At 39.4% G+C, this 12,827-nt stretch overlaps 2 protein-coding genes and 1 pseudogene across 4 annotated transcripts; 2 read left to right on the top strand and 1 right to left on the bottom strand.

The window, feature by feature from the left end:
• Positions 1 to 4,062, top strand: LOC137734438 (ribulose bisphosphate carboxylase/oxygenase activase, chloroplastic-like; annotated as a pseudogene). Its single transcript, XR_015964446.1, has 5 exons — positions 1 to 224; positions 590 to 854; positions 2,730 to 3,212; positions 3,356 to 3,638; positions 3,768 to 4,062. The product of XR_015964446.1 is annotated as a ribulose bisphosphate carboxylase/oxygenase activase, chloroplastic-like (transcript).
• Positions 4,063 to 5,219: 1,157 nt separating this feature from the next.
• LOC137735296 (uncharacterized) lies at positions 5,220 to 8,927 on the bottom strand. 2 transcript variants are annotated; one of them, XM_068474710.2, is made up of 5 exons: positions 8,802 to 8,927; positions 6,797 to 8,605; positions 6,020 to 6,221; positions 5,720 to 5,916; positions 5,220 to 5,623 (listed from the first exon to the last, which is right to left on the bottom strand). In XM_068474710.2, the coding sequence occupies exons 2-5, from the start codon at positions 8,592 to 8,594 to the stop codon at positions 5,544 to 5,546; spliced, it is 2,277 nt and encodes a 758-aa protein (XP_068330811.1). In that variant the 5' UTR covers positions 8,595 to 8,605; positions 8,802 to 8,927; the 3' UTR covers positions 5,220 to 5,543. The 2 variants fall into 2 exon arrangements, with proteins under 2 accessions (XP_068330811.1, XP_088552787.1); XM_088696661.1 differs by having other exon boundaries at positions 6,797 to 8,596; positions 8,802 to 8,847.
• A 2,718-nt stretch (positions 8,928 to 11,645) lies between these two features.
• Positions 11,646 to 12,770, top strand: LOC137733608 (thaumatin-like protein). The gene is made up of 2 exons (XM_068472739.2): positions 11,646 to 11,831; positions 11,960 to 12,770. Exons 1-2 carry the CDS (start codon positions 11,771 to 11,773, stop codon positions 12,646 to 12,648), a joined length of 750 nt encoding a protein of 249 aa, XP_068328840.1. The 5' UTR covers positions 11,646 to 11,770; the 3' UTR covers positions 12,649 to 12,770.
• Positions 12,771 to 12,827: the final 57 nt, after the last annotated feature.

Here is a 12,827-nt window from a genome sequence, read left to right as displayed (position 1 = left end):
CAAATCCAAACGATTTCAAATTCTTTGCACTAAAAAACAAGTACCATAAGTACAAACCAGTTCTCAGTTCTTTTCCCTCCAAAACACAAGAATAGCATACTGTGCTTGCAGGCAACCGGAAGTGCCCCCTCCTCTCTGTTACTCACACTAGAAAACAACCGTCTGATCTGACGGAGATCATGGCCACTGCTGTCTCTACCATTGGAGCTGTCAACCGAGCACCGGTATTACACCTTTTCCGCCTATTTTGTGGCTTAACTTTTTTCTTTTTTTTTTGTGTGCGCGTTGTATGTACAATCTCCTGCTTGGAAGCTAAACAGTGGTTGGTTGTCATTAATTATATTTTAGTTACCTACTTAGGGTAATGTTCTGTCAGGCTAATGTTTTCAAGTCTTCCAGATAAATACTTATGTTGTCCTATGAATCCAAACTACATATATAACCAAGAATCAACTTAATAAATACTTCATATTCATATTTTGGGAAAGGGAAGTTATTCATACCTATGTGAGTTTGGGAAACAATTAGGCATGGGTTTGTGATCAGTATGGAAGTTGATCACAATAATACTGGTTGCACTTTAATGCAGCTGAGCCTGAATGGCTCTAGCAGCAATGCTTCAGTTCCAAGCTCAACCTTTTTGGGAAGCACCTTGAAGAAAGTGAACTCAAGGTTCACCAGCTCCAAGGTTTCCTCCGGAAGCCTCAGGATTGTCGCGGAGGTGGAAGAAGAAAAGCCAACAAGGACAAATGGAGAGGCCTTGCCTTCGACACCTCCGATGACCAACAAGACATCACAAGAGGAAAGGGTACGGTGGACTCCCTCTTCCAGGTGTTGAGAGTTGTCCCACATAGGTGAGGGACAAGATTTGTTATGTGCTTATATGATCTTGAGCTACTCCTTATATTGTCAATTGGTTTTATGGTGGAACCTCAATTTCATCATGGTATCAGAGTGGGTTGTCCTCGTGTGAAGCCAAATGGCCACATGCGCTCCATGTCACTCAGCTGTTGTCCACATGTAGGCTTGAAAATCCACCACGCGTGCGGGGGTGTGTTGACAGTTGTCCTACATCAGTGAGGGACAAGGTTTGCTATGTGCTTATATGATCTTGAGCTACTCCTCATATTGCCAATTGGTTTTATGATGGAACCTCAATTTCATCACCAAGCACCTCAAGGAGCCGGAACTCACTTTGCCATCATGAGCATTTTGAGACCCATCTTGTCCCACATCTGCCAACAGTGGTTTTTTACTAATCTTTATATAAGCTTATTCCTTCTTCTTAGTAAATTGTTGGAGAACAATTTAGAAACAATAAAATAACCGAAATACAAAACCGAAATACTTATACTTTATTATTCAAAAATACTTGCAATACAGAATGCAATTACACAATAAATACAAAAAATTAAAATGATATTAACTTGAATGATATTAACTCGACCAGGATACAACTACCTAATTCTACAACCCGTATTGGAATATAGAATTCTAGCGAATTGCTTTGTGTGTTTACTCTCTGGAAATTTTGTATAGAAGACAAGGAGGAAGAAAAGATGATTTTTTATGGAACTGTTGTATAGAAGACAAGGAGGAAGAAAAGATGATTTTTTATGGAACTGAGGACTCCAGTTATATAGACTCTTTCATACCTCTTCAAACATGTTTTGGATGTATCTGAAGCTATACAACTCTTTCCAAAGAGTTGTGTCTATTAATCAAAATATTTTAATTAATTTAATTAAAAATTTAATTCGAAATTAAAACTAATTAATCAGATTAATTTTAATTCATTGGCCCCAAGTGCCCCCTTGTCTTGATTAATTAATATTAATATTATAATATAATCATCAAGCCTAATTCACACAACCATAAGGCCCAAGCCTTCAATCCATTTCCAAATGGTCCAAATTTTAATTACTAAGAAGAAGGAATAAGCCTATATAAAGGCTAGTGAAAAACCACTGTTGCCCGATGTGGGACAAGAGGGATGTCAAAACTCCTACAGTAAGCTCATAGATCATATATGTTCTTATGAATATTTCACGTTGCCAAATCCACGACCGATATAATTGTTTCCAAGTTTCGGGTTATTACAGCTGTTAACATGGTAACGAGATGGTTCTTGAGTAAGTACAACTTTGCCAACATGACCCTTCCTAACATCGGGTAAATATCACTATCAAAAATTTAACTATGAGTTTCTTCCAAAAATATATTAATTGCAGGAACTTAACTTGAATCATCACTTAATTTTGTTTGCAGGTTCCTCTCATCTTGGGTATTTGGGGAGGCAAGGGTCAAGTTAAATCTTTTCCAGTGTGAGCTTGTCTTTGCCAAGATGGGAATCAGGTTAGTACATTTGTCACACATTCTCTACGTCACTCAGTTTAAATTATCCATGTGTTAGACTCGAAATGTCAACATTGGAAATTTAAGTAACTAAGGAGTCGTTTGATAACTTTTTTTTTTTTTTTTTTTTCCAGTTTTCGCTTTTGTTATCAATTTTTTTTATTTAAACAGAAAATTTCTTTAGTAACTTTTTTCTTAGAACTGATATTTTTTTTCAATTGAAAATTACTTCAATGAGTTTTCAAAATTTGGCTTGATATTTTGGTTCCCAATTTTTTTTTTTTTTTTTAAAACTAAAAACTGAACTAACTAGTTTATGGTCACTTGGTCAGGTAAGTTTGCTTCTTACTCAGCCTAGCTTTTTGATGACATTTTTTCGGCCCTATCATGATGAGTGCCGGAGAATGAATTGGAAAGTGGAAACGCAGGAGAACCCGCGAATCTGATCAGGCAAAGGTACCGTGAAGCGGCCGACATTATCAAGAAGGGTAAAATGTGTGCACTCTTCATCAACGATCTTGATGCAGGAGCTGGTCGGCTTGGTGGAACCACCCAATACACGGTCAACAACCAAATGGTTAATGCCACCCTCATGAACATTGCTGATAACCCGACAAACGTCCAGCTCCCGGGTATGTCCAACAAGGAGGAGAACCCCCGTGTCCCAATCATTGTCACCAGTAACGGTTTCTCAACATTTTACGCTCCTCTCATCCGTGACGGCCGTATGGAGAAGTTCTACTGGGCTCCCACCCGCGAAGATTGCATTGGAGTCTGCATTGGGATCTTCAGGAGTGACAATGTTGCTAAGGAAGACATTGTCAAGCTTGTTGACACCTTCCCGGGCCAATCTATTGGTATGCTAAATGTTTTTCCTGTACCTTAAACAGCCTGACACGTTATATAATCAGATAGTCAGACATTGTATGTCATGTCTTCATACAATTTGACATGTTATGTTATCAGATAGTCATTCTGACCCTCTGTCATGATTTTGCAGATTTCTTTGGTGCCTCGAGGGCTAGGGTTTACGATGATGAAGTGAGGAAGTGGATTTCGGGTGTTGGCGTGGAGGGCATTGGGAAGAAGCTTGTGAACTCAAAGGAAGGACCCCGAACTTTCGAGCAGCCGAAGATGACAATCGAAAAGCTCCTCGAGTACGGAAACATGCTTATCCAAGAGCAAGAGAATGTGAAGAGAGTTCAATTGGCTGATAAGTACTTGAGCGAGGCTGCTCTTGGTGATGCCAACTCAGATGCTATGGACAGATAGAACATTCTACGGTTAGATCCCTCTGTGGGAGGTTTGCATCCATTAGCTTGATTTGGTAAATTTACAAAATGTACAAGGGTTCACCAAAAAAAGAAAAAATATGTGTGTGTTTAAAGGTTTTATAATTGGTCTTTGTGCAGGCAAAGCAGCGCAGCAAGTGAATGTTCCAGTTCCTGAAGGTTGTACTGATCCAACTGCAGAAAACTTTGATCCAACGTCTAGGAGTGATGATGGAAGTTGCTTGTACACATTTAAGTCCTTTTCTTTTAGGTTATAATTGGAGGGAGGGAGGGAGGAGAGAAGCACTTTTGTAAGGATGTTAAGGGTAAACAATTAATGTTGTTGCATTGTCTTCGTATGTTGGATTGGTGTAGTGTAATCTTGTATTTAGTCTTGTTGTGCTGCCTTATATCTCTATCGTTTCTCCCATGGACTTTCTTCCTTTGGTTAATATGAACCCGAATGTGAAATTATAAATTTCACTAGTTTATACCTTCACTTATCTAAATTTTAATCTTAACATGTAAGACCATATGATTGGTTCAAGCTAGGTTTGATTTTCAGAAGGATCAGAATTAGGGAATTCAATTTTCTTTTTTAGGTCAGAAGGGAAATTGTTGCTCCAAAAGCTGGGGTGCTTATAACACCAAAAGCGGAGGGTGGAGGGTAGCACCAGAGGCTGGACCACTTACAGCACCAAAGGATGGGGTGGTGGTAGCACCAAAAGGACTTGTTTGAGCAGGTTTGGACCGAAATGCTCCAAACACGGGCTTCTGACAAAACCTGATGAACCACCGAAAGGTGAAGATGAAGGACTAGAAGTTGAAGTTCGTCCAAAAGTAGGCGTTGTATTAATATTTCCAAAAGTTGGTGACGATATTGATGACCGAAAGTTGTGGAGGAAGGAAAAGGTGAAGAAGCTTGAGTTGCGCCAAATACACCAGTTGAAGTTCCTCCAAACGTGGAACTCCCTATTTGCGAGCCAAAACCAAAAGTCTTGGGAGCAAAAGGATTGTTACTTGCGCTGCAAGTCTGCCCAAATACCGATTGGGACCTAACCGGGCTGCTAGATGACTGCCCAAAAGGATTAGAAGAACCCTACATCTTCTCTTACGATGTTATTTCGAAGGAGGAAGTAGGCTGCGGAAATTGACAGTACGTTATTGTAGCGTAAAAACTAAAAAGTATGTTCGAATGTACATAATGAAGGGGAGTAGACTCCGATCTTAAATTAATTAAACAATCTTTGCAATGAAATTTTTATTTAAACAAGGAAGATACATTGTCACATTCTCTAAATACCATAAGGTAATATCCAATATTTTCAAGTCCCAAAGGACTTCGTTTTCTTCAAAAGTTCTACAATGCACCTGTGTTAGACGCATAATTTACATGGCTTAATAATTTTGACAATAAAATGATATACGACTAATAATATTTTTAGAGGTCGTGTTCTTGGTGTGTTTTAAGTTTTAAATGATTTTCTTTTTGTTCTGCTGCGTTAATTGGTATCACCTCATACACGAGTGTACTGTAGAAAACCCCGTTTCTTCTTCGATCTCAAAGAAACTGGTAGTATGAAACATAGCACATATAAAACCAGCTTAATTTTAAATTTACCCAAGATAGAGTGAACAGATTTTCTAATACTTTTACATTTCATCTGGACGAGAACTAGATTGGAAATTTCATCTTTCTAACAACATTTTAGTTGCTACAAACTATCTGCTTAAAATTATCAGCTACAATGCACTACACTCTAAAAATGAAAACAACCTGTGTGGAGGCTACAAAATCTTGCAGACACAACATGCACATCTACTTAACGACATCTTCCTCTGCTCGGTTGCAAACTACAAGGCGATGATTCGTAACCATGGGTCCTTGATGTCGATAACTTACTCATGGATAAGGCTCTAATGATTTTCTACATTGTCTTCAACATTTTCCTCTTCACCGTGTTTTGCTCTACTAAAGATCTCATAATCATAAAAACCTGCATATATAGACCAAGGTTAATCAGTGTACAATGTGATTAAGAACAAAGCTCATTTGATTTTTAGCAATTGTCCACTTCCAAGTATAAAATTACCAGAGCCCAAGTCATCGGCATCATCATTTGACGGCCCTAAAAGCATTGTGCTGGCAGAGGTTGAATCGAGTTCCATCCAATCGAAACTACCATTGTCATCTAAGCACATGTCCTTCCCGGTAACCCAATCTTCTGTCACACTAATGTTTTCAAATGATATAGGATCCATAAAATCTTGTTCGCTGTTCTTATCAACCCTGTGCGGAAACAAAAATTATTATTAGCAAAAGGAAAGGAATTTCTCCCCACTATTTTTAAACCGCCATTCTTAATTCCATAACAGTATTGCTTTGTGCTTACATTTGTTTCAGTCGCAAGTTATACTGAACAAAGACAAGGTCACTGAGACGTTGACGCTCAAGGCAGTTCCTTGTGTTGTGTGCTTTCTCAAAAGGAATCTCATTTCGCCTGCACCCAATCGAACTGCAAGTTTGACTGAGAATTCGGATTGCCAAGCGTGTCAAATTTGGGCAACCTCCTCCATATGTTGACCACCATTCAGCTAAGACAAAAGTACATTGTGGATAAAATTAGCTAAACGTGAGAGGTTCAAAAACAAAGAATAGAATACAATGATGACAAGTTCAGTTTCTGTTCCAAGAATACTTTCAATATGTGGAAGAAAGGTAATTTGGCATCGTGGTTACACCAAATACACCCAAAAGATTAAAGAGCTTCCGTTTTACTGGCAGTAAACAAAATTGAAGGCTTGAATTGATCTAATACATAAAAATGCTTATATTGTCATATATGCTACTTGAATTGGAACAGAAATATTTATCTCACTTAGCAGTTAGCATGCACGAATGTATATCGAATGGATTATTCGAAGGGAGTTTTAATGAAACACTCCTGGTACTGTTCACTTTTAACGTTAAGGACATTTTTAGCCTAAAAAGTCACTCCTGGTACTATTCACTTAGACCTTTATTTTGTCCTTTTGATTAAAACTAAAGTTTTTGAGGACTTTTAGTTAGTTTTTCTTTATTCGAATGTGCTAGAACTTAAATCATTGCGAGCTAAGTCATGATACAGAAGTTAGAAATAACAAAACAATCGAAAAGATTAGGCCCTCACCAGGAAGCAGAGTGTCTTTAGCCCTAATTGCCATCTTCCTTTTAAAATCTCCTGCAGCACTCTTGTACAAATTTAGCTCTTTGATGATTTTATCTTGGACTTTTGTATCAGGAACCAATCTCTCGATGCAATCAAACATATGTGAGAGGATATCACCATGCATATCTCCTTCGAAACTATAAAATATTTTGGGGTTAAGGTAGAAGCCTGCAGCATGAAGAGGAGAACACCAATGCTGTTCCCATCGTTGATCTATGATATTCCAGTATATCATGTACTCCTCTCTCTTGACGAGTTCTTTCTTAATTGTTTCTTTTGCCCGATACATTCCAGCATACACGTATCCCATTGCAGGCCTCTTCTCACTACCAACCATTCTCAAAACCCGCAAGAGAGGATTTGTCAGGCCAACAATCAGGATGCATGAGGACCAAAATGACTGATTACTAATAAGATCTAACATCTCCATTCCCCCCGGTTCCTTTGAATATAGGGAGTCCATCCACTCCTGTGAAGTAACCATAACCTGTAAACAGTGTTTTAGATCAACCAGTCGTTTTAGTGTTGTAAAGTTTGTTGAGAAGCGAGTGGCGCCTGGTTCTACAATATCATTGCCAAAAGTGGACCTTCTGACCATATTCAACACTACACTATGATTGTACACAAACTTTGTAATGGACCTTGCTTGTTCAATGACCGTATTTATCCACTCAATGTTACCAAAATCTTCGAGCATTAGATCTAAGCACCGAGCTGCACATGGAGTCCAATATAGCGTAGGGAAAGTATCAGTCAACCTTCTCCCTGCAACCATACATTGCTCTTCACCACTAGTAATCACCTGCAGCACATCTTTTACTCCAACTTCTTCTACCACTCTCCTAAGCAGTTCATAAAGGGCATCCGATGAATTTATAATGTCTGATGCATCCACAGATTCCCAAAAAACTGTTCCTTCAGGACAGTACACCAAAAAACTTAGCAAAACCTTACCTGACTCTGTGTTCCACTGATCGACCAAGACTGAACAACCAGTTCTTCCCCATGTTTCCCTATGTTTATCAATATTGTTCCTCACTTCTTCAACTGAATTCTTCAATATCCAACTGCAAATATCATGGTACGTAGGAGGCACAACCCCTGAACCACCTGAAGCAATTGCATCGATCATCGGTTGGAAATATGCAGAGTTCACTGCATCTGGAGGGGCCCCAATATCATACAAAAACCTTCCAATTGCCTCGTGAACAAAATTGTTCACCTTTGGAGGACCTAACGCAACACTATTACTAACAACAAGAGCACTATGTCCTGCACAAGAACTTTTGCCTCTCCCCCTTTTCCTTCTCTCCAAACTCCTCCCACTTGTCATTCCTTCTTGATTCCCCAACAACCCCTTGTGCTCAAGCGTTTCGGGAACTCCAATCAACTGTACCCCATTGCTCACATCATTCTGAACAGCAATCAATTCCCCCTCACCATGAGGTGAGGGGTTAATGTTAGTAATCTCCTCATCAAGCTTCTGCCTATTCCTCTTCTTCACCACAACCCCATCTAGACTCTGCTGCATTTGAGCCCGAACATCTTGCGGAACTCGCAGACAAGTTGAAGCATTACCCTTCTGACCGGCAAGGTGTTCCTTAATCCTATGAATCCCACCACCCTTAAACAATTTGTTACAATATATGCACTTGAGCTGAACCCTCTCCCCAATCTTAAACATTTGGCAGTGCTTCCATGCCGGGTCGTGTTTTTGCGACGTTATCGGCACGGGCTCCATTACCAGACCCGACGCCATGGCTAAAACCTCTGAGAATTAATTAGTTTATGCAAAAATGCCAAAACCCATTACAACAAAGACATGAACTTTCTTCTTTCTTCTTTAATTAGAATTAAACCAAATAATTAACAGAAACCCAGCAACCAAATGAAGCAGATAATACACTCAATTAAATTAATTGAATTAAAATTGAGAGAGAGAGAGAGATAGAGAGAGAGAGCTTACTTGTTTCTGGTTTGAATGCTTCCAGATAAACAGAGAGGAAGGGAAACAGAACCGAGTTAGGGAGGTTAGAAGGGGGCGAGGAGACCGGATGGACCGGTTAGGGTTGGCTCAACCGGTTATTTTGGCCATTATTTAGAATTTTTGGGTTTTTTTTGTCCGAAAGACCCGGTCAGGTATTAGTTGTAGCGGTTTTGGATAACGAGAAACCGAACCTTCCGGTTGCCCGGCTGACGAGCCGTGATTGTACTCTAAACTCGAGCCGGCCGCCGCGGGAAACTGAGTGAACCGGCGATTCGTGGTAGTTAAGTCTGGTTTTCTATTTCGTTCTGTCTAACAATATTTTTTTTAATTTCTTTATTTTGTTCAATTCAAAAATAATTTCACTAATTACATTGTTTAGTATGTAAAATTTTTGGCTGACTTTTCGTAGTTTTTTATTTTGTACAGTTTGCAAGTCACATTAATTGATGAATACAAAACTAGAATTAATGATGTTTATTTACGTCAAATGGGTATCAAAATTATTTTGATTATGAACTTCTAGCATTTAATGAAACATGGGTTTTGAAATTACTTCAGTTAATGACTTTTTAAGTATTTACTAACACGTTTATAGTGAGTTTCATATGGTTATGTTTAGTACGCTAAAAGAATTTATGAAAAATAATGTTAATATTATCACTTTTTGGGATCTAATGGGCATTTTAAATTGTCAATGAGGACATATTTGTTGTAAAAAGATACCAATTAATGTTTTTTTTTTTTCCTTGAGGAAAGAAAGTGAATACCAAGGGGGTGGAAGGATTCACTTTATCCCAATTTTTCTATAGGCCGGAAAATCATTTCTCAAGCCTGAACTTACTATGCATGGGAAATGCAACATTTTCCCATTCCCCAACATTTTTTTTTTCCGCATACCAAACGTAACATTAAATCAGTAATTCAATTTCTACAATCAACTTATTAATCTGTATTGATTCCTTATTTTGCTCCCCGATTCATGATTTCTCACATTTCAAGTGAGAAAACATGTATAAAAGCTATAACATTGTTCAATTCTGTGTTTATATTTTTCATTCCATGTACATGGTACACATGACTTGTCACATCCCGGCTCGGGCCCCCATCACATTCCGGGTTCGACTCCACCGTAGCACAATATTGTCTACTTTGGGTCTCGACCACGTCCTCATGATTTTGTTTCTGGGAACTCACACGAGAACTTCCCAATAAGCACCCATCCTGGGATTGCTCGGTTTTGTTTATGGGAACTCACACGAGAACTTCCCAATAAGCACCCATCCTGGGATTGCTCTCGCGCAAACTCGCTTAACTTCGGAGTTCCGATGAACTCCAAAGCCAGTGAGCTCCCAAAAGGCCTCGTGCTAAGTAGAGATGAGAATATACATATAAGGCTTACAAGATCCACTCCTCCTGTACGATGTGGGATGTTACAATCCACCTCCTTTAGGGGCTTGACGTCCTCGTCGGCACACTTCCGGCCAGGGATTGGCTTTGATACCAAATTGTCACATCCCGGCCCGGGCCCCCACCACATCCCGGCCTCGACTCCACCGTAGCACGATATTGTCCGCTTTGGGCCTTGACCACGCCCTCACGGTTTTATTTTTTGGAACTCACACGAGAACTTCTCAAAGGATCATCCATCCTAGGATTACTCTCGCGCGAACTCACTTAACTTCGGAGTTCCGATGAACTCCGAAACCAGTGAGCTCGCAAAAGGCCTCGTGGTAGGTAAAGATGAGAATATACATATAAGGCTTACATGATCCACTCCCCTGGGTAATGTGGGATGTTACATGACTAGAGAGAAGTGATTTTTGCACTCCCTCTCACCATGCACATCTTCATTATTGTTGTAGTTTCAGGATTAAATAGATCAAAGAATTAATGAATAAAAAAACAAAGAAATGCACTTGTTTCATGTAATATTTTTCTTTTTCTTTTTTTCTCCGAACCTACTTATTGGAACTATTCATACACATTATTTCCCAAACATCATCTCTTCACTTTTTTTTCACTTAAAAAGCAATCCTCTTTTTATATCGACAAGCTTCATGACGCTCACAGATCCAATCCACATGAACAGAACTGCTATTATAAAGGGACTCTAGTACAAAAAAGGATAAACTTATTCTAAAAGTGGAAAGCATCATTGGTTATGTGAACTATCATGTCATCCTCCTTCAAGCTTTTGTAGGATGGCTTCCTTTTAGCTTTTCGAATTATCTCAAAAGGTAACAAATACCTTGGTAGCTTTTTTGTTTAACAGACTAAACTACTCAGATTTATAGAAAGAAAAATTCAAATTTAAGTGCAAATGCAAGCGTAATGTTTTGATCAACTCGTCTAACTCACGTTCAATGGCTCAATTAATATCAATCTCATTCAAATTACCTATTAATGAAATCATATTTATCAACCAAAATTCTATCATATTACCATTTTAACCTCTCACCAAAACTGAACAAAAATGGAAATCATGAGAAAGTTAGTAATTACCTGCACATAAATTTTGTTGTTTTGTACGCCAACAACACAACCATGTAAACATAGCATGCCTTATTATGAAATTAAAAAGTAAATAAAAATAAAAAAATATACCGGCGTTAAAAGAAACTGCTCCATCATTGTTTCATTTTTTTCATAATTGATTTGTTTTTTAAATTTTAAAAACTAATCACACTTTTTAATAATAATAAAATTAAATTAAATTAAATTAAATTGTTTACACAGTGTGGGCATCTGCTAGTCTTTTTAATAAGAAGGAAAATCTAGAACTCTTGCAATTTGCAAACCGCCATTGCATGTGCAGTTGTTCGCAAAGTTACCACTCCTTTCCGTGATGGCGAGAAAGAAGGAGCCTTCCCCTTTCCACTTTTCCACACGTAGTAAATAAAAGAGCCTCCCAGTTACCAAACTCACATCTCCGTTGCTCATATGAACAAATGCCAATCTCACCTGAAATCTTCTTCCTCTTCTCCTTTCTCATCTCCCTCTCCTTCACAGGTGATCAAATTGTCTCTCCTTTTTTATGCGAAATTTTTCGGTTACATCGGAGAGAATCGAACGCTGAACGTTCCTTATTTGGTGGTTTCTGTAAATTTTAGATTGACAAATAGCATTGTTGTGTGCAGATGGGACTCAACTCATCATAGTGAACAACTGCAAGGAAAGCATATGGCCCGGAATCCTTGGCAATGCAGGCCACACAACACCTCAAGACGGCGGCTTCCACCTCTCCAGCGGCGAGCAACAAGTCCTTAACGTCCCCGAAAACTGGTCAGGCAGACTATGGGGCAGGCAAGGCTGCTGCTTTGATGAAAAAACCGGCAAAGGCACATGCCAAACGGGTGATTGTGTCGGGCTCTTACAATGCAGGGGACTCGGCGGAGTCCCTCCAGCCACACTCGTTGAAATGACACTCGGAACCTCGAAATCCGCCTTGCATTACTACGATGTGAGTTTGGTTGACGGTTTCAATGTGCCAGTTTCGATGAGGCCAGTAGGTGGTGGCGGCGGTGGTGGGTGTGGAGTTGCTGCCTGTGAGGCTGACTTGAACGTTTGCTGCCCGCTTGCCTTGGTGGTCAAGAAACAAGGTAGGGTTGTGGGGTGCAAGAGCGCTTGCTTGGCCGGGAAATCGGACCGGTATTGCTGCAGAGGGGAGTTTGCAGACCCAGAGAGTTGCAAGCCTACTGTTTTTGGGCATCTTTTTAAGGCTATTTGTCCTAGGGCTTATAGCTACGCCTTTGATGAATCTACAGGGCTTAAGACTTGTTCGGCTCCTAGGTATGTCATTACGTTTTGCCCTCCTAAATATGGTTGATTTGAGCAGACCAAACCCTAATGCAAAATGCTGGGTAGGTTTGGTGGGGTTTTCTTGTATTGTCATTGCTATGTATTACTTTGGTTCTTTGGTATTGTGGTTTCAGTTTCTTTGAACAAAAATTTGTTGCTGGCTCCAGTTTCTATATTTGGTTAACTAGAATCTAGTCCGGTATGGAA

The sequence above is a fragment of the Pyrus communis genome, chromosome 7 (genome assembly GCF_041283825.1).
Source record: "Pyrus communis isolate YQ-2024b chromosome 7, ASM4128382v1, whole genome shotgun sequence".
NCBI classification, from domain to species: domain Eukaryota; kingdom Viridiplantae; phylum Streptophyta; class Magnoliopsida; order Rosales; family Rosaceae; genus Pyrus; species Pyrus communis.
Note: the sequence above shows the minus strand (reverse complement) of the source record. Positions and strands in the feature narration are given on the sequence as shown.